This window comes from Myxocyprinus asiaticus, chromosome 26, assembly GCF_019703515.2.
Source record: "Myxocyprinus asiaticus isolate MX2 ecotype Aquarium Trade chromosome 26, UBuf_Myxa_2, whole genome shotgun sequence".
NCBI lineage: Eukaryota > Metazoa > Chordata > Actinopteri > Cypriniformes > Catostomidae > Myxocyprinus > Myxocyprinus asiaticus.
The window spans coordinates 32303278-32325944 of NC_059369.1; the positions used below are offsets into that span (position 1 = coordinate 32303278).

General features: G+C 38.1%; 1 protein-coding gene across 3 annotated transcripts in view; it reads right to left on the reverse strand.

Moving 5' to 3' along the window:
- The window catches only part of LOC127416863 (neprilysin-like), a 92588-nt gene extending 71095 nt beyond the window's left edge, over positions 1-21493 (reverse strand). For 2 of the 3 annotated variants that reach the window (XM_051656445.1, XM_051656442.1), the window contains exon 1: positions 21032-21351. In XM_051656445.1, the coding sequence (XP_051512405.1) occupies positions 21032-21092 (61 nt within the window). In that variant the 5' untranslated portion in view covers positions 21093-21351. The other variant, XM_051656444.1, reaches the window with a different exon arrangement.
- Between the last annotated feature and the right edge of the window lie 1174 nt (positions 21494-22667).

Sequence of the window (22667 nt, forward strand, 5' to 3'; positions counted from 1 at the left end):
GTTTCAGTTTGTTTTTGGGAAAAAGGGACTTCGAGTTCTCCGTACCAAAGATGAAAGGGACCAACCTGACTTTTATCAGCGAAAGGTGCAAAAGCCAACATCTGTCATGGTACGGGGGTGCATCAGTGCCCATGGCATGGATGACTCACATACAGTGGCATGCAAAATTTGGGCACCCCTGATCAAAATTTCTGTTGCTGTGAATAGCTAAGCAAGCAAAAGATGGCCTGATTTCCAAAAGGCTTAAAGTTAAATATGACACGTTTCTTTAATATTTTAAGCAATTTTACTTTTTTATATTCATCTTTTACAGTTTCAAAATAACAAAAAAGGAAAAGGGCCCGAAGCAAATGTTTGGGCACCCTGCATGGTCAGTACTTAGTAACACCCCCTGGCAAGTATCACAGCTTGTAAAAGCTTTTTATAGCCAGCTAAGTGTCTTTCAATTTTTGTTTGGGGGATTTTCGCCCATTCTTCCTTGCAAAAGGCTTCTAGTTCTGTGAGATTCTTGGGCTGTCTTACATGCACTGCGCTTTTGAGGTCTATCCACAGATTTTCGATGATGTTTAGGTCGGGGGACTGTGAGGGCCATGGCAAAACCTTCAGCTTGCGCCTCTTGAGGTAGTCCATTGTGGATTTTGAGGTGTGTTTAGGATCATTATCCTGTTGTAGAAGCAATCCTCTTTTCATCTTCAGCTTTTTTACAGATGGTGTGATGTTTGCTTCCAGAATTTGCTGGTATTTAATTAAATCCATTCTTTCCTCTACCAGTGAAATGTTCCCCTGTGCCACTGGCATCAACACAAGCCCAAAGCATGATCGATCCACCCCTGTGCTTAACAGTTGGAGAGGTGTTCTTTTCATGAAATTCTGCACCCTTTTTTCTCCAAACATACCTTTGCTCATTGCAGCCAAAAAGTTATATTTTAACTTCATCAGTCCACAGGACTTGTTACCAAAATGCATCAGGCTTGTTTAGATGTTCATTTGCAAACTTCTGACGCTGAAATTTGTGGTGAGGATGCAGGAAAGGTTTTCTTCTCATGACTCTTCCATGATGGTCATATTTGTGCAAGTGTTGCTGCACAGTAGAACAGTGCACCACTACTCCAGAGTCTGCTAAATCTTCCTTAAGGTCATTTGCAGTCAAACAGGGGTTTTTATTTGCCTTTCTAGCAATCCTACGAGGAGTTCTCTCTGAAAGTTTTCTTGGTCTTCCAGACCTCAACTTGAACTCCACCATTCCTGTTAACTGCCATTTCTTAATTACATTATGAACTGAGGAAACGGCGTGGTGAGTTGAGCGCAGATGCCGCGGTGGATGGCGTGAAGCCTCCACATGCACTACATCTCCGTGGCAACGCACTCAACAAGCCACATGATAAGATGCACAGGTTGATGGTCTCAGACGCAGAGGCAACTGGGATTCATCCTCCGCCACCCAGATTGAGTCGAATCACTATGCCACCACGAGGACTTAAAAATCGCACTGGGAATTGGGCATTCCAAATTGGGTGAAAAAGGGGGGAAATCCAAAAAATAAAAAATAAATAAAAGATGATGTCTTTTCCAGGAAGTAAATGGTTATTACAGCAAGACAATGCCAGGCCTCATTCTGCACATGCTACAACAGTGTGGCTTCGTAGACACAGAGAGTGTGTGCTTGACTGGCCTGCCTGCAGACCAGATCAGACAATGATGACCACGGACTGTTGAGCAGCTGAAGTCTTGTATCAAGCAAGAATGGGTAAATATTCCACTTGCAAAACTACAACAATTAGTGTCCTCAGTTTCTAACGATTAAACCGTGTAATTAAAAGGAAAGGTGATGTAACACAGTGGTAAACATGCCTCTGTCCCAACTTTTTTTGAGTGTGTTGCAGTACAGGACATTTTTTCTTTGTACATTTGTCAGTTAAATAAAGGTTCAAGAGAATTAAAAAAATCCCAGATTCTTGTTTTTATAGCATTTTACAAAATATCTCAACTTTTCTGGAAATGGGGTTTTTACGTTTATACTTATTGTCACCATGGCCTATGAAAAGACCTACAATGCAATTCAGCTATGGCCCATATAGCCACTATCAGAAACGCCTTATATTATGTAACTAATTTAAATCCACTGTATTCCAAAAACCTGTGAAAACAAGTCACAGACCTATATTTTTTCTTTGATCAGCATAATTCCTCATTACACTTTTCTGGGAAACAACTTCATGAAGTGTCATCGTAACAATAAATTATGCAGACAAAAGCAAAATTGCAAGTTTGTGACTTGTTTTAATTTTAGAATACCATAGAGTTCAATTAATTACATGATATGAAGTATTTCTGGTGGTGGCAAGATGGACCATAGTTTTACTAACAGAAAAGCAATGCAAGCTTTTGCTCTTTTCACAGGCCATGTTTACAATAAGTAAAAATGACACCGGCTTTATCCTTTAAAGTGATATTGAATCTTGGTAGAACTTTGTGTTGTACTGTCCATGCTGTAAGTCCAAAATATTGATCTTTTCCAGCAGCTGCTCCTATGCTACACAAGTAGGTAACGTTGAATAGCCCTCCATACACATTTATTGCATGGCAAAACTGGAAACAGAAACTGAGTGGATTCTGTTAAAAGTAGCCCATTGCAAACTTTTTTCACCTATAAGTGGTAAGATTAGCCTACCATTTCCTTTTTACTGTCTGTGTACTGAGTCAGTAATGTCTTTGCTCTAGCAGGGGGCATGTCACAATTCAAAAGGTGGCCTAATTTGACATGATTACAGGAGACTTTGTAACATATACTATCAAAATCTGCCTTTTGCCCATTTATGTGCAATAAGAGTCATTTTGAGACCTTTTTCCTCAATGCAATGAATGTGTATTGGGAGGCTATACTCTGTTCCACCCTTGGGAAGCACAGGAGCAGCTGATGAAAATGATCAGCAATATTTGGACTTATGTCATGGCCATTAAACTCCACAACCCAAACTTCAACAAAGTTCATTATCACTTTAAGGAAGTGGCCCAGTCCTGATGTTAATAAACCAAAGGTATGAGGCTGTGCCCAGCAATGAGTGCAGGTCACAGATAAAAAGCCAGAAGACAAGGTAATGGAGATGTGATCAGACTGTGCGATTTCATCAATCATTGCATTCAGTCACAAGATAAAATGTTACTATCAGGAAAGTGACAGGGGCTATGACTGTGATTAAAGGAATAGTTCACCCAAAAATTACTGCCAGGTGAGCTTTCTTCCAAACAACTGCAGTAAATGGGGTCCAGGCCTTCGGCTTCAAAAAAGGCAACAAATGTCCATAAAATGACTCCATACGGCTCGTGTAGTATAATCCAAATCTTCTGACACCATGCGGTTGCTCTGTGAGTAGTAAAAATAAATACATTTGATCCACTAATTCATGAAAATCGATTAATGAAAATAGAGTCGATTTGCATTGTATTTACTTCCTTACAACCAAACCTTGCAAGAAAGAGGTCTCACTGTTGCAATACCAAACCTTGTGCAGCCACAGTGGCCCCTCAAGGATCAAATGAATAAATAAAAAAGGATATTATTGGATAATGGATATGAAGTATAGATCAAATGTAATTTTTTGCCACTCTCAGAGCGATTGTATTGCATCAGAATACTTATCTATCTTTGTCTATGCCAATTTCAGATTAAAAACAGTCAACTCTTTCCACACCTGGATTGCCATGGTCATCTGCTGTAGATATCAACAAGCACAGTCTTTCCACATGACCTGAAATCACAAAATAAATAAATATTTTGAAATATTTTGAATAAAGTTCCACAGACACAATGCAAAACCTCAACCAGAAATTCAGTTCTAATGAGGGTTGAAAAGTGAAGGAGCATCTCCTCTGTGCTTCTGACTACGGTTTGGAAGATGAGCAGGAAAGGCTAACAGTTTTTGGCTGCTATGTAACGTTAGCTAAATTTATAGGAAGCAACGTTATTTACTTGACTTAACTGCATCATATTACTACCTACTTGTCCAGTGTTAGGAACGTCAGGTACAAGCTTAAACTAAACTGGTTTACAACTTTGTCCTGTACACATACATCTTGATAGTTAAATTATATTTAAATTTTCACAGGCTATAGGAAGAGCATTTGGCCTCTTGCATATGTGTGAGCATCAATGGGCCCCCCACCACCCAATTCCTCTATAGAGGAGCTCTTCTACCAAAGGCCCAGAAAAATAAAATGTTCACAGGCAGGATGTAGCCTATGTCACCAAGTTTTAGCTTGAGAAAATGTTTGTAACTCGGTGCAGAAACCATTATTAACATTTTACTTCATGTTAAATAAATGGTGTAAATAATGTTCTGTGTTGTGGCATTTCATACTTTGATATACATTTCAAAGATAAATGTCAAAAGCTCTAAATGAAATAAATTAAGACAGAAAATGCAAACATGAATAATCTTATCTATAATGACCATGATGTCATTTTATTAATTTTAAGCTATTCCAACGCACGTGAATACGGGCTGGCGTTGCATGCTCGTGGACATACGGCACGCACAACAGCACCGATGCTGAAAAAAATCTAGGAGAAACACTGAACACATTATTAGAAATATCAATTGATAACAATTTTTTTGTAAATTATCTCTTCATATGTTTATAATGCAATGAGCCTTCAGCCCCTGCATTCAGTTGGTTTCTAGTAAAATGTATTCTAACATTTTTTAAACAAAAATTAAAACAAAAATTAAATAAACAGAATAAATAGTATAAAAAAGCTCATTCCAAACCTACAAAACACTTTGAATCCCCATGTCAACATATTGGAGAAAATACAGTGTATAATTTTTTTGTTATATATTATTTAAAAATTGCTAATTTCTCCTTTAAGCTCATACAATATTTAATTTTTACCGAATGTGTTATATCCAGATTTTTAATAACAAATATTATTAATTAGGTTATGTAGGTAATAGATATCTCAACCAGCACTCTAGTCCGGAAGACAGCAGTAATGCACCATAAAGTTGCCAACCCCCATAAAACATTGTAAGACAACCACAAACCTTTATGTGGTCTAGTGCAAGATCAGTTGGACTGTCTTAGCTCACGGTAATATTTTTCGAACTCCTTATGAATTCTCCTTTCTATCTTTCCTTGACCTCATGACATTTTCCATCGAAGTTAAATAAGTAATTCTGGTATTTGTAAACTTGGGCCCTATTTTCCCATGATTTTGGGTTAATTGGGACCAAAATGTTTGCAATCGATCCAATATTTTGGGAGAATGCTATAACCGGCAAACACGAAACGGCTGCAATGTAATCATGCAGGGCATGCATACATACTACTGGATTATTGAATGATTGTTTTTGCCGTTATCCTAGCATGCTTTCGTGTGTATTGATGCCAGGTCAACAAAATAACGTTAGCTAACAACATTACCTCCACTCTGTCTGCAGCAGGTCTATCTTTTTCGTCTGGTAAAAGTGCTTTGGTGTAGGATTTCTTCTTCTATTTGACTGGCAATAGACATCCCGGTGAAATTGGTCACTGCAAACACGATGGTTTGCAAGGTGCAGTGTACAGACAGGAGTGTTTTCATCCATTTGTAGCACAATTAGCCACAACATCAGCGTGTTCCTGTCCCCCAAAGTCTGTAAATGCATTTAATTTTGTTTCCACAATTTGGCAATCAGCGTGTTCATGTCCCCCAAAGTCTGTAAATGCATTTAATTTTGTTTCCACAATTTGGCAATGCGCAAACTTGAACCATTATTTGTTTGTTTAATCTTTTAGATAACGGTAAGCTACGCTTCCTGAACTCCAACTCTGTAATGTTAGTCCACTCTTCCCAATCAGAGATTTATACTTGCATAAATTGGAAATATTTCGCCTTATGTCATACTTAATTTATGCAATCTGGCAACCAAACATGCGAACGCGCTTTCTCTCCACAAAAAACAAAACAAACAAACAACAACTTAGCGCTCAATAGTGCACAGAGGGGACACCCGAATAAAACCAAGTGAGAGAGGAATATATTTATTCTTTGTGTTATTTGTAAAATGCTGAAGTCCCTCACACCTGCATGTGAATGTTACTCTGGCAGTAATAATTTATCAGTGTCATGCAGCCTGTTTTATTCAGTGGTGTGCTAAACGGAATGCCAAACAAACCATTGACAAGACTCACATCATGACCCATAAGCGTGTAAACGGGTTGATAATGTTTTCAGAATAAAACAAGTAAACGGGTCCACTTTGCGGCCAACATTAAAATAAGCTTTTAGAATCTCTTTCCCGAATATTTTATTTGACTTTTAAACCAGACTCCTGATATAGACTGTTAAATTGAATACTAAATTACCATAGCATTGAAGTATGGTAAAATATAATCAATTAATAACTTTATTCAGCCTTTATTCAGTTTTACTTATGATAGAAAGTATAGCAGCAAAACTTCAAGCAATTGCAGAATGGTCCCATCAGTATACACTTCAGAAAAGTGTGCATCATTCATTGAGTGCATGTCTGGGATTAAAAGATAAAACTATGCAGAACTTTTTATCTTCTCTGTTCCAAGTTCTACTTAACGGCTGATGTGGCCCCAGTACCAAAATAACTGCACACCCCTGCTCAATTGAATAGAGCTCAATTGAACTGTAAATTGGCAAGCAGATTTTCTTGAATACCAGCAAACACACAAACATCCTGCATTTTGTGAATGCACAAAATGCTGCATCAAAACTTATAAACGTGTATGATTTTGCAAATCAGTATGTCCTAATTTGCAGGCACATAATTTTGCTGTCATTTTCAGAGACAGATCATGGGGGAAAAACACTTGAAGCAATAAATGTTTTGTACATTAAAAAAACAAACTTTTCTTTACGTTAAGTAGCATTTAAACATGATTTAATCTATTAAAATTTTTTAAATTATGATACATCTCGACTTTATACAGAGCACCCCCACTATTTTCAGAAGCACCCTCAGTGATTTTGATCTGGAACCGGGCCTGCTTACACGTCCACCATCCAAACTTGAATTTTGGCCACTTATGTATTTCCTTAGCTTAACTGTAGTGTCTAAAAAACATTAGCTTGAAGGCAGAAAATCAATGAGAACAAGGCTGTTTTTCCATGATAATGTTATGGTGCGCTTAACATTAGCTACATTACTGCACTGCATTTATAGATCAGTTAGCTTTAGCCATTTAGCTTTCCTTTAAGCTTGGTTAACCATCAAATATAAAGTTGCAGCAGGACGGTATCGTTAGGATTTTTTCGATACTACTACACTTATCGATACTCCTTATCGGTTTGGTTCTTTATCGATAATCTTATCTGTACTTTTTCATTACTAAATAATTACTTTAAATATATATATATATATATATATATATTATTTAAATTAATAATAAATTCAGAACAGGATTACAATTTATTATATATTTTAAATATAACTAAATGTTGTTTCTAGAGCAGCAACAGTAATGTTAACAACAGCAGAGTCACTATATAAACTCAATATCTCACTGGAAACAAATCTAAAATGTCAATAAAATAATATTCCTGACATCAGAATACTGAGTGAAGTTTATAAAGAATGAAGAACACAGACATCAGTATCAGTCATTCCTCCTGTCCTTTGTCCTCCTGCTGCTGATGTGATTCAATGCCTGCAGGTACTGCTGGTAGAGAGAAGAGGCTGGTTTGTCTCAGCTAGGGATGAAACGGTTAGCGGTTTCACGATAAACCATGGTAAATTCTTCACGGTTAGTATTACCGTTTCAAATATTATCATTAAAACCGTGTTTGATTACCGCAGTTTGGAAAATTCACGGTAAATACTGTCCAGCATCAACCAAAGTTAGCAACAGTCTGACACAGGCGCAGCATGCAACATGGGTTTTGTTTTGTGTGAAAACATGGCGGAAGGCAGTGGCAGCACTCGGGAGATTTTTCAGCCTTCTAAGAGGAACAAATCTGAAGTGTGGTCATATTTTGGGTTTTGCAAGAGTGCTGAGGGAAACTTAATCGAAGATGGTCACCCTGTCTGCAGAACATGCCAAAAAAAAAAAAAAAAAAATGCTGCAAAAGGGGGCAACACTTAAAATCTCTTGAGTCATCTTCGTGACCACCACCCACTACTTTATAGCGAATGGAAGGTTAGTTAACTTTTAGCTCAATGCATGATGTGGGGACTTCGGAATGGGGGAAAATGTCATGGTTTGTCTGACTAACTTGCTAATAGTTTGTCAAAAATGTAAACTGAAGCTTTCAGTGTGACCTACACTTGTAAAAACACTACATGTTGTTCTGCTGCTGTATGCATCATGTGTCTGCAGACTCTATTCACCCATTGCATAGTTTAGTCACCCAACCAACATATTTTGTTCATTTAAAATCCAGCAGTCGTCGACTTGGTTGTAAATGTGTTCCAACAGGAGAAACACTATAGACTACTATACAATACTCCTGTATTTATGTCAATTGTTGGGCTCATTGCAATTACTATCACTATCTTCTTAATAACTCATTTGTATTTATGTAAATTGTGCATGGGGTCATTACATATACTCAAATGCAACACAGACTGTGTAGACTGACAGACAGATAAATTGTGTGTGTGTGTGTGTGTGTGTGTGTGTGTGTGTGAATAATAATAATAATTATTATTATAATGTAACAACACCAATAATAATCATAATAATAACAATAAATTTGCTATTCCCTGGTTTACAGAGTTGGGTTTCAATATAAAACTTGGTGAAATGATTTCAGTGTGTGTATCAGTACTTTTTGAACATTGCCAGCACATTTGAACCATACCGCAATAATACTAATAACCATGATCATTTTGGTCACTATAATCGTGATATGAAATTTTTATACCGTTTCATCTCTAGTCTCAAGTTGACAAGAATTTGCCCAATTTTAAGATACACAGCAAACTAAGCTAAACAGTTAGAATACATACAGACAGCTTTTGTTTAAGCTTGTTTGTAACAATTCGCTATCAGCCGAACTAGTGCGCTGTGCTTGTGTAAAACAAACCTCTGCTCTCTTCGACACAGACTGGGCCAGGAGAGCACCTGCAGTCTGAAAATAAATTACACCAAAACGTTAAAAAGTATCGATAAAAGAACCGATAACGTTGGAGCTTATTACTATGGTCTTTAATAATTTAGCCACGGGCCCGTTTAATACCGGTGTTGTATCAAATTGTGTTCCCCGTCGGAATCGTTTTCCCCCTAGCCCCGATAGTGTATGGGGTTATGGTTAGGGTTAGGGTAGGTAGGGTAGGGTAGGGAATGGTTAAGGTTAGGTTTGTGCATAGGGGAACACATTCTGACAGCGAAGATTGTTACCATCAGATATTGTTCCCCCCCTACATATCTGCTGAATACTGGGTTTCGGTACGCATTCCTAAATCAGTCATACAAATTGGATCCTCTCCCACAGCAACCCACATATAATTAGCATTAACTTGCTGAACAAGAGCAATTTGAAAATTACGATAATTGGCTTAACTGTGTTTCAGACATTGAAGATTTGCCTTAGTAGACTTGCCAATAATATTAAGGTTACATAGCTATTTTAAAAGCTAATGATAGCTAATGTTACAGTAGCAATTTATCAGAGGAATGCTAACATTACCTTAAAGACTTTCAACTTGACAACACAATAGTGCAGCCACATGGTATGACACATTGAAAATATCATTCACATGTGTTATCTGAGACACTTACCTCAACCAGTGGTCGGTTGACGTCCGCTGTGGCTCTGATAAAATCTGCTATGTTTGTGCTGTAGGCGCCCCGCAACAGGCTTGCTGAAAGGGCACATTCATTTTTCCCACACAGTCACCAAAGACACATCCGACATTGGTCATTGTGGGCGGGACGAAGCAAACTGGAAATTGATGGCAAATTTGAATCTACGTCGTCTGATTGCATGATGGACATGCGCATGCACACACACACACACACACACACACACACACAAATATATATGCCTCAGAATAAAGTGTGTTGTTGATTAAAAGTTTGAATGTTAATTTGATTATGGAGTTGAAATTAGAATAATGCTGTTTCAATTTTGCTTTGGAAATATTCTGATCAATGTATATATACATACAACAGTCAGTTCTGGTCCTCGAATCTGATTGGACTAGAGACATTCTATGAGTACTAGTTGTCTCACACCATCAGCACTCTGACACATCACTGTGTGTATCACTCCGCATGTGTTCGTGCTATTCTAAATTAAAGTGTATGAGCAGTGCAGATGTGTTAAGAGCCACTGTATGTGTCTCTTTACATTTAATTTTTTGACATTACATATTTTAGCCAGCAGGTGATGGCAAAAGACCATTTTTGTGTGTAATATAAGCCAGTTAGGTGATGTGAAGTGAGTCAGCATCACTCAAGTACACTATATTGCCAAAAGTATTCGCTCACCCAACCAAATAATTGAATTCAGGTGTTCCAATCACTTCCATGGCCACAGGTGTATAAAATGAAGCACCTAGGCATGCAGACTTCTTCTACAAACATTTGTGAAAGAATGGGCCGCTCTCAGGAGCTCAGTGAATTCCAGCGTGGTACTGTGATAGGATGCCACCTGTGCAACAAGTCCAGTCGTGAAATTTCCTCGCTACTAAATATTCCACAGTCAACTGTCACTGGTATTATAACAAAGTGGAAGCGATTGGGAATGACAGCAACTCTTAAGGCCACGTAAAATTTCAGAGTGGGGTCAGCGGATGCTGAGGCGCATAGTGCGCAGAGGTCGCCAACTTTCTGCAGAGTCAATCGCTACAGACCTCCAAAGTTCATGTGGCCTTCAGATTAGCTCAAGAATAGTGTGTAGAGAGCTTCATGGAATGGGTTTCCATGGCCGAGCAGCTGCATCCAAGCCATACATCACCAAGTGCAATGCAAAGCGTCGGATGCAGTGGTGTAAAGCATGCCGCCACTGGACTCTAGAGCAGTGGAGACGCGTTCTCTGGAGTGACGAATCACGCTTCTCCATCTGGCAATCTGATGGACGAGTCTGGGTTTGGCGGTTGCCAGGAGAACGGTACTTGTCTGACTGCATTGTGCCAACTGTGAAGTTTGGTGGAGGGGGGATTATGGTGTGGGGTTGTTTTTCAGGAGCTGGGCTTGGCCCCTTAGTTCCAGTGAAAGGAACTCTGAATGCTTCAGCATACCAAGAGATTTTGGACAATTCCATGCTCCCAACTTTGTGGGAACAGTTTGGGGATGGCCCCTTCCTGTTCCAACATGACTGCGCACCAGTGCAAAAAGCAAGGTCCATAAAGACATGGATGAGCGAGTTTGGTGTGGAAGAACTTGACTGGCCTGCACAGAGTCCTGACCTCAACCCGAAAGAGCACCTTTGGGATGAATTAGAGTGAAGACTGCGAGCCAGGCCTTCTTGTCCAACATCAGTGTCTGACCTCACAAATGCACTTCTGGAAGAATGGTCAAAAATTCCCATAAACACACTCCTAAACCTTGTGGAAAGCCTTCCCAGAAGAGTTGAAGCTGTTATAGCTGCAAAGGGTGGGCCGACATCATATTAAACCCTATGGATTAAGAATGGGATGTCACTTAAGTTCATATGCGTCTAAAGGCAGATGAGCGAATACATTTGGCAATATAGTGTATATATATTCAACAGCACTACGTGATCACTTGTATTACTACTGCACTACTAAAGCTAGGAAATACCGGTCAAAAGTTTTAAAACATTAAATAATCATTCTTCATTATTTTTATTTTTTTTCACATTTTAGAATAATAGTAAAGTCATCAAAACTATGGAATAACATAAATGGCACTTGACATTTTCTCAACCAACGTCTTGAGGTATCACCCTGGGATGCTTTTTAAACAGTATTGAAGGAGTTCCCATCTATGTTGGGAACTTATTGGATGCTTTTCTTTATTATCTGGTCCAAGTCATCAATTTCAAAAACTTTTTTTAAATTACATTTTAGTTTTAAATTGAAATAAATTAATATGGTGGCACAATTATATTTTTGTCTGCAAAACTAATTTTCAAACATTTAAGCATACGCCTTCAGATCAAAAGATTTTTAAGATCATGAGAAACATTTCAGTCAAGTGTTTCAAAACTTTTGACCGGTAGTGTAGCTTTAAACAGCTTTAAACTAACAACTTCAGCATTAAGGCTCATCACAGCTGGGAGACACAACAGACTGATTAATTACACAAACTTAGGGTGCTTACCTCTTACCAGAGTTTATTGGAGAGGACATACTGCTCAAAATGTCAGAGGAGACTGCAGTCTCTATAGTGAAAGACTCTTGCGCACCGGCTACCGTGAAATAGGGAGGAATATCCCCGCTTGGATGGCTATTTTTCCACTGAGAAAGCTGAACTTAAGACAGCTGACAGCATCTCTGCTTGGGAGTGGCATCAGGTGGTGGCACGGACTCTCTCTCTCTCTCTCTCTCTCTCTCTCTCTCTCTCTCTCTCTCGCTCTCACACACACACACACACACACACACACACATACATCCTTGTTCCTCCAATAACTTGTTAGAAACAGCCCAAGCCATGATATTAGTTCTAAAGTGCCATTTTTTAAATACTAACGAAGGCTTGGACGCATCAGATTCTGATTTTGAACCAGCAATGGCAGATTCTGATCCATCGCATAAGAAAGTTGTTCCATGCACAAATGCGTTTTTTATGACCGTACTCAGTTTTTCCTAATTTCTTAAAATGTACTTGTTCAATGAACTGTTGTATATAAGCAATATCACACTCACAATTGTGCTATATGACCCTAAATCAGCACTGCTGTGATTAACTACGGCCGAATCACAGCAGTGCTGATGTAGGGCCTTATCGCACTCTTTATCGTGTGATATTGCTTAAATATACACTGGCGGCCAAAAGTTTGGAATAATGTACAGATTTTGCTGTTTCGGAAGGAAATTGGTACATTAATCCACCAAAGTGGCATTCAACTGATCACAATGTATTGTCAGGACATTACTGCTGTAAAAAGCAGCACCATCACCAGCAGCCCCATTTCCAGCAGCCATCACTCCAACACCTTATCCTTGAGTAATCATGCTAAATTGCTAATTTGGTACTAGAACATCACTTGTCATTACATCAAACACAGTTGAAAGATATTTGGTTAGTTAAATTAAGCTTAACATTGTCTTTGTTTTTGAGTTGCCAAAGTATGCAATAGACTGGCATGTCTTAAGTTCAATATTAGGTCAAAAATGGCATAAAAGAAACAGCTTTCTCTAGAAACTCGTCAGTCAATCGTTGTTTTGAGGAATGAAGGCTATACAATGCTTGAAATTGCCAAAACAAACCTGAAGATTTCATACAAAGGTGTACACTACAGTCTTCAAAGACAAAGGACAACTGGCACTAACAAGGACAGAAAGAGATGTGGAAGGCCCAGATGTACAACTAAACAAGAGGATAAGTACATCAGAGACTCTAGTTTGAGAAATAGATGCCTCACATGTCCTCAGCTGACAGCTTCATTGAATTCTACCCACTCAAAACCAGTTTTATGTACAAGAGTAAAGAGAAGACTCAGGGGTGCACGTCTTATGGGAAGAATTGCAAAGAAAAAGCCAAAGAAAGAGAAAAAGAAAAGGTTAGATTGGGCAAAGAAACACAGACATTAGACAACAGATAATTGGAAAAGAGTGTTATGGATCTTAACCCCATTGAGCTTTTGTGGGATCAGCTAGACTGTAAGGTGCGTAAGAAGTGCCCGACAAGACAGCCACATCTATGGCAAGTGCTACAGGAAGCATGGGATGAAATGTCACCTGAGTATCTGGACAAACACAGCTAGAATGTCAAGGATCTGCAAAGTTGTCATTGCTGCATGTGGAGGATTTTTTGATGAGAACACTTTGAAGTAGTTTAAAGTTATGAAATTGTAATAATAATTTTTCACATTATTAATGTCCTGACTATACATTGTGATCAGCTGAATGCCACTTTGTTGAATTAAGTACCAATTTCTTTCCATAAGAGCAAAATCTGTACATTATTCCAAACTGTTGACTGCCAGTGTGTGTGTGTATATATATATATATATAAATACATACATACATACATACAGTATATAGATTATGCCATATTAGGCTACTACTGGTTAGAACAGATATGGTTTAACACAGACCTGGTGAAAACCACTCAGATTCCTGGACAGTTTGTTTATTTTTTATGCCAAAAAAAATAAATATGCCTGTGGTGATTCCAGCATTTCTTTCATATGTGTTTGACTATAAAGGAACCCAAGGAAATAGGCAAGGGTAAACTGTAACCTGACCATTTATTTGAATATTTGCTTCAAAGTCAAAATGTGCATTTCCTGAAGAATGCGGGTGAGTGCTAATCAACAATGCTGATGGATGCTGCTGTAGTAAGGTTCAGTTAAATTCAGCTGGGCCTTACTGGCATGAAAGTTGGGAGAAACAATGTTGCCAAAGCATCACAATAAAATGTTGTCCAAATATTTGGACAGTACACAATAACAGTAATATAAACATTAATATAACATTAAGATTGATATATATTGATTATGTACTGTATGTACAGTATATCATATGCATGCATGCTGTCAAACAGTGACCACATATTCTGTTTTCTTTTGGTTGCCATGATTTTTTGTGTCTTGATATTTTTCTGTGTATGTGTAAAATGTATCTGCAAAATTCTGCATGTAAAGATTCTGCTAGGTGATTTTCCCATCGGGTATAGCTATGATGACTGAGTGGATCCTATACTTCACTATACTTCGCAATGGGCTGGATGACACTATGGATTATTTTAGGTTTGCTATCCACCTTTTTCCTGACTTCTCCATGGGCGGTGCCATTGCGGTGAGAGACTTCCTCTCGGATGCTCCACACTTCTGCTTAGTTGTTGTTATCAGCTAGATTAACGTTACTGGTGATGGCGACCAGCTAAGGGTCTGGATAATTATGCGCTGTTATAGGGTGTTATAACAACTACAGGTGGCTTAAAAACTACTGGAAAATTAATGTCACAACGATAAGCCCCCCAAAAACTGCCAATGCTGAAACATTCCGAGTCGAGCCAGATTTAATAATCAGAGGTTGCATTAAACTAATTCTCTGTCACAAATACTGTCTGTCATTTTGGAAGATAACAAAGAAGAAAAACATTTAAACCAAGCCTTTGTTTTATTAATAGTCTTTACAATGTTCATATCTCATATCGTGCTGTGAGTGTATGTGAATGAGGGAGAGACCCAGTTGTTCTCGGCAGAGTGCGTGAGAAGGCGGCACTTGTTAATGCAGAAATAATGCAAAGTTATGTGCCTCAAATCTGAAATTTTTTAAATGGAACCTATTTTGACCATACGTCCTCTTTTCACAAATGTTTCCTCTTTTTTTGAACCTTAAAAGGCGACCAGTTGGGATTTCTAGATTCCCTAAATATCCGCGATTTGGCTGTTTTCATATTGAACTGCTCAACAAAAAACGTAATTAAATCTAGCGCATCATATACGTGAATTCTCTCTCTCTCTCTGCGTGCTGTATGCCTGTCTCTCTCTGTCTCTCTTTCACACACACACACATACAGGGCGCGTGCAGAGAGCGCTAGTGCCCAGTAACTTTACCTTGTAAATGTGTGTGATTGTGTACTTATCTATTCAGGGATTGCCATCGAAACCCAATGTTCACATGCGGCCTTTAGTGAGAAAGGGATTTATGTTAAGAAAACGCAGACTGTTCACTCTTTTTTGACTGTTGTTAGTGAAATTTTAGTGCTTGGTATTGGGAATAATCTGCGAAGCAGAAGTCTGTAGCATCCGCATTGGAAGAACACACTAAGCATAATGGGTAATTTCGCTGCCTGTGAAAAAGGTGAATAAGTAGAAGTGGTTGCTAAGCTGTTACAAGGTGATTGCTAAGCATTTAGTGGTTTTGGTGTTACTTAGTGCTTGCTCTATGATTTCAAGTGGTTGCTAAGGTGTTTGTACGTGATTTGTAGGTTTATGGCAATCAGGGGCAGACCATAATAAGCAATACCTTGCCCATAGCAATCACAGGATAGACCATAATTAAAATGCAGAGCCCATAACAACCATAAGATCTCCCATAATAATCAATATCTAGCAAATAGAAACCAGTGAAAATCCCATATTTATCAATACAGAGCTTACAGCATGCACAAAATATATGCATCACATCAAATGAAATGACCTTAATCACTATTTCATCAATCTGTGGCCTTTTCAAAGCAGATTTGCAGAGCAAATTGTGGATTAGCCATTGATTCAAAGCACTGTCACAAACCTGTCTGTGGTAATTCTCACAATTTGTCACTGTATTAAATAATTCAACTATTTAAGAAAATCAATTATAAAAAAACAAAGTGCTATTTTTTTACAGGGCACCATGACACCTAGTCCCCCCTCCACAAATTACATGAATCCATAAAGTCAAGTTACTGTAATTTTACATTCATTTCTTTGTTATCACGAACAGGAAAAATGTGTAAAATATTACTTCACATTTTATGTAAAATTATATTTTTTAATCCGTAAAAGTACTATAAATTGCCATTAAAAAACATAATATTGATGTAATCTCAAATTATGGTTAATTGCCAGTCATTTTAAAGGGTAAAACTGTAAACAACAGGCATTTCGTTGTTTTATGGAGAAAAAGGGAAAATCTGTAAAAATAAAATAAATAAAAATAAAAATACAGAACATTTCCTGTAAAATAAAAATAAAAATTAGCAGCAAAATTGTACGGGGCCTTCGTTGCCGTATGGTGTGCTTCATAATGCGCCACACATTCTGAAGTGGAGACAGGTCAGGACTGCAGGCAGACCAATCTAGCACCCACACTCTCTGCTCACACAGCCATTCACTTGTAATCCGGGCAGTATGTGGTTTGAAGTTGTCCTGCTGGAAAATGCAGAGACATCCCTGGAAAAGACGGTGTTGGATGGCAGCATATGTTGCTCCAAAATTTTTACAAATCTGTCTGCATTCATGGTGTTCTCACTGATGTGTGTTACCCATGCCATGGGCACTGGCACACTCCTGGCCCATACAGACACTGGCTTTTGGACCTGAAGCTAATAACAGCTTGGATGGTCCTTTTGCTCTTTGGCCTGGATAACATGACGGATGTGTTTTTCAAAAGCTTTTTGAAATGTGGACTCTTCTGACCAAAAAACACAGTTCCACTGTTCTACTTTCCATCTAAGATGAGACCGAAACCAGAGAAGTCGGCAGTGCTTCTGGACAGTGTTGATGTAGGGCTTCTGCTTTGCATAGTAAAGTCTTAACTTGCATCTGTGGATGCAGCAGCAAGTGGTTTTGACTAACAAAGGTTTACTAAAGTTATCCCAAGCCCATGTTCATGATATCCATTACAGATGGATGATGTTTTTTAAGACTGTGACGTCTGAGGGATCATGGATCATGAGTATTCAGAAATGGTTTTTGTCTTGCCCTTTACGCACCAAGATTTGACCAGATTCCTTGAATCTTTTAACTATACTGTGCACTGTAGAGGGTGAAATACCCCAAATCCTTCCAATTTGTCTTTGAGGAACATTGTTCTCAAAGTGCTGGATTATTTGCTGAAGCATCTGTTTGCAAATTGACAAATCTTGAACGATCCTTGCTCTTGAAAGACTAGGCTGTTTTTGGAGGCTCCTTATACAGTATACAGTGCTATGACACAATTGCCTCACCTGTTTAACATCTCCTGTTTCACATCGCCTTGTTATTTCAGCTCGTCAAATTGTAATTGCCCCTGTCTCAACTTTGTTGGAGTGTGTTGCAATAATTGAAATTACTGAACATTTTCAAAAAAAAACAAAAAAACAATGAAATTCACAAGGTAAAACATCATATTATGTGTAGTTGTAGTGCTTTCAATATAGCAACGGGTGAATATAATTTACAAATCACTCCTTTTTGTTTTTATTAGCATTTTTCATACTGTCCCAACGTTTTTGGAATTGGGGTTGTACAACTACATAATTTTCCTGTGTAGCTGACTTAGATACAACATCAGCAACAAGACTTCAACAGTTGGAATGGGTTTGTGCAGGCTCTTTTAACACCTGATACTTTGACCTAGCAGTGCTTTGCAACATATCTCAAACACCTTCTCACTGAATAGCAGAATTATGAAACGTAAGGTCTGGTTTCCTTTGGGCCTTTATGAACTTAGTAAACTAAAGTGGGCCTTTTGATGACTATAGGCTTTATTGCTCTCCTGCCCGGATCATTATCAGGTGTTCTGTTCAATTTGAGTTGAACATGACAGAACGTGATGGTGTTCAGGATCAGGAACTTGATGTTGATTCATTGCAGGATCTGTGGACTCTTTGATCAGTCCATTCCATTCATTTTGACTCAAGAGTTCAATTCAACACAGTTTGTAAATGTGTTTGACCAATTAATTAATTAAATAATTTAAAACAAGAGACTAATTAATTCTCAAATCAGACCTCACTTAAGACATTAAGCTGTCCTGGCCAGTGGTGGAAATGGTGCATTTCATTAGGGGGACACTAGTTGGGGAGTCAGGGAGCATTTGAAAATTAGGTTAGAGAAAGCTAAAGGATGTTTTGGATTGCTACCTCTCAGTTTAGTGCTCTGAAAATCAGGAATCGTTAAACACATGTAGCGGATCCTATTGTAGGAGATATTCCCTTTAAACATGTAACCAGTTGGAACAGACTAATCTAACTGTGAATTCTGTGACAGAAGATCGAAAGTTCTTCAGTTACAATCGGTCTGTGCATACTCAAAATTCAAACTATTGCCAGTGGCCGAAGTGGGAAGTGCTTTTAAATGTAAAGTCATGTGTTAGCCAGCCTGATCTCACAGTGAAATCGGAAAGAGTAGGTTGACTTTTCTTTAGCAAAAATCAGTATTTGCTGACCAAAATTTAAAACATTACCCCCAGTGGCCAAAGCGGGAAGGGTGTATAGGCATGTGTGAGCTCCGTTTATGTTCAGGAGAGGTCGCAAAAAGCTAGTTGTGAAGCGAGTTCTTTTCGGCTAATTCAATGAAAATGAATGCATATTTTATGGAGTAAAAATGTAATCGAATGGCGCTCATCATAAAAACATAATTACTTCCTGGTTTTAACACGGTATACGAACTCAGGTCTGTGATGTTGCTGACCCAACGTGCACTCCGTTGACCTGCAGGAAAATGTAAAAGTACTTGAATTCATTTAAAAATGTCTAATGGGAGATGGCGCATGTCAGTAATTTGGCAGAATGGGGTGGATGTCAGCAGGGGCGGCTTGGCCATCGGGAGCACCGGGAGCTTTCCTGGTGGGCCGCTGGGCAATGTGGACCAGCCCACTGCTACGCAAGTATAAAGAAACAATGATCAGGGCTGGCACGTTCTAAAGGCAATATAGATGACCGCCCAGGGCACCAACATTTCTGTGAGAGCCCCATAAATAAACAAATAATCAATTAACAAATAACAACTTTGTTGACATCAATGACTTTTATTATAAAATAAGTTCCACTCTTGGCACATTTCACTGAACACGACCTTGCCACGCAACACTCGTGGACCTGATTATTTGACATACAAATCACAATAATGGTGATAACCAAAAGCAACATATTAAGTATAATATGAAAGATTATATAATTTTTTTTTTTTTTAAAACACACAGAGTGAAAATATGAGCAATTAATCTGAAAAATAACCTAACTATCCTATCTGCAAAGATCTGCTCTCTAAGAGGTACATTTACACTTTATATATATTTATATTTGTTTATTTCTTATATATTTTTGAGGTGTTGTGTTTATAGCCCCTATTTAAAATATGTTAAATAGAGCCCATAAAAGGCTCTATGTTAAAATATGCCCAATTTTATTTATATTTATCCCCCCAACATTGCTGCCTGTTTTCAACTGGTGTTTTAACATTCACTTTTGCACATATTCTGGCCAACTTTCTGTTTTCACTGATTGTCATACATTTACACATAGTTATGTGGGTAATTGACATGAAATTTCAAGCATTGTCAGCAGTGCCCTGTGCTATGACATACTTTCTTCAACTAATTATTTTAAATAACATCTTGTATAGCTTTAATTATTTTACTTATTATACTTTATAATATCATACTGGAACGTTTGAATATCAACTGAAATGTTTTATGTGTTTGGGCAGTGGCCAAATGCATTAATTAAAGTTCAGAAAATGTCACTGAAGTGACTGGAAACGTGTTCTCTGGTTTTAAAGTCTTGCTTCTTGAAATTGCAAGGTTAATTGTATTGTGTCACAAAATTTTCAGAAAATGTTCAAGAAATATAGTGGAGCTACACTTATTGCCAAATGCCCAAACAGGTTAAATGAAACTTTGAATATGATTTTCCATCTATTACAAGAAGCTGACATGATTTCACTCTTGTGTTGAAACAACAAGTAGATTAAAAGCGCAGAATGTTCTGCACATCCAACATGTGCACACAAACACAAAGGGTAATCTGGATAACACTTCTCAATAGGCAGTGTGATATGTTTGGTACAGAGTGGTATGGGTCATTTTTTAGCCATAAAAACAGTTCAGACTGGATCCTTCACTGCCTGAGTTTTCCATTAAATGTTTATATATTAAAGCATATCAGCAACTGTAGATTGGTTGTGCATGTCTCCTTGATCTGAATGCTCACTCATCACCACATGGCTTATAATGTGTTCAGTGAGGAGGTGTCAGTTTTGCAGCTTACATGTCCTGTTATGTACTTTTCTCTGTTTAGAGGTGGTAAAAAGGCTCAAATGCATTAAATGCAGCCAATACTTTCAGAGTAGTGCACATTTTCATATATTGTAGGACATGACAACTAATTGTGCGCATTCCATGTCAGCTATTGATTGAAACCAGAGACGACAACAACTTCAAGGAGACATTTCTCAGCCTGTGCCTAAATGAAGTACCTTGATCAGCATACTATGTTTCTATGCCATGTGCAGCATGCGTAACAGACTCACCAGGTGTATCTGGAAATTTGCGGTCGATGATATAAATGGGCATCACCAACCGATCAAACATCCATCAAATCCGTGAGAAAGATTCCTTTTTCCAGACAGCGTGTCACTCCAGCGGACGATCGATTATAAGTTTAGAGTATTCTGGGTTCCTGTGATATCGAAAAGAAATTTAGTGATGTCAGTTCCCTTGGATACCTGTTACCGCGCGACAGCTGGATGTGCTCGTGTCACATACAGTAATTATTTTGCGCGCCTGAAGCAAACATCTGGAGAAGAAAAGAAAAAACCTTATGATTAATAAAGCAAAATGAAAGATGTGAGACAAACCGAAGAACTATGAGTTCAGCCGGTGTCTAATGTTGCCTCCCACGGAAGGCGGTGTTTAGGAGTGACTGAGATTGCCAGCGATGCCAGCGCGGAGTCGAGCGCGCGACTGTGCGGTGATCTCGCACACGCTCAGGATCACCTCTCAACTGTGCGCTCCTCTCAGCGAAGGCAAATAAATGTTTTTAGCTTATGCCACGGATAAGCACTCTGTACAGAGTTTTTCTGGAGTTTTACAATAATTCGTAGATAACAAAATGACTCATTTTAGTACCCAAATGTTCGCTATGCTTGCTTCCTACTTTGCGCGAGTGCAAACTACCTCTAAAGTTCGACCACCTGTGGTTGTTACAGTATGACCATTATGGTTAGTTAAAGCATTAAGTACAGGAGTTATAACCTTCACCCTTAAAAACTATTTGGAATTTTCTTTTTTGCTTTTTGCGTCAACATCTAAATTAACTGGTTTTATTCAAGTCAAAGATATTATTTAACATCACTCAACCTAAATACTTTGTTACACCTACAAAACCTTTATTATTATTATTATTATTATTATTATTATTATTATTATTTATATATATATATATATATGTGTGTGTGTGTGTGTGTGTGTGTGTGTGTGTGTGTGTGTGTGTGTGTGTATGTATGATTATCATTAAGTTAACAATTGCAGGTTATACCTCTTTTTAATGTCCAGAGAATTTTACATAGGCTAAGTATTATCAAACTATAATATTATAAAAGTCTGCTTCTCCTGTAGCCAGATTCCTAAACAAGGCTTTGTATTGTATGCTATGCATTTTATACACTGTAAAACTTGTTGGGTAACCTAAAAATGTGCTTCATGTGGTAACATCTAAATGAACTGGTTTTATTCAACTTAAGCTACCAGAATACATAAGGTTTCACCAACAAAATGAATTTCTGAGGTTCAGATCAAGAAGAAACAGCACCTTAATGAAACAACCGCATATAACCACTATTTACAGTGTTGTATGTCTCGCTTGTCATGAAATTATGTTTATTTGATATTAAAAGGCTTTTTACATTTGTTCATGTTTTTTTACATGTTGGAAAGGCTTTGCTCACTCTGTTGCGGACACTGCTGGTTCTCTATATGCCCTTTTACACAACCCGTTCTTGATTAAAAAGCAGAAGGTCAATACAGCACAAACCTGTGAGGTCAGCGAGATGCCATATAGAGAGGGTTGGGAGGGTTACTTTTGAAATGTATTCCACTACAGATTACAGAATACATGCTGTAAAATGTAATTTGTTACGTATTCCGTTAGATTACTCAAGGTCAGTA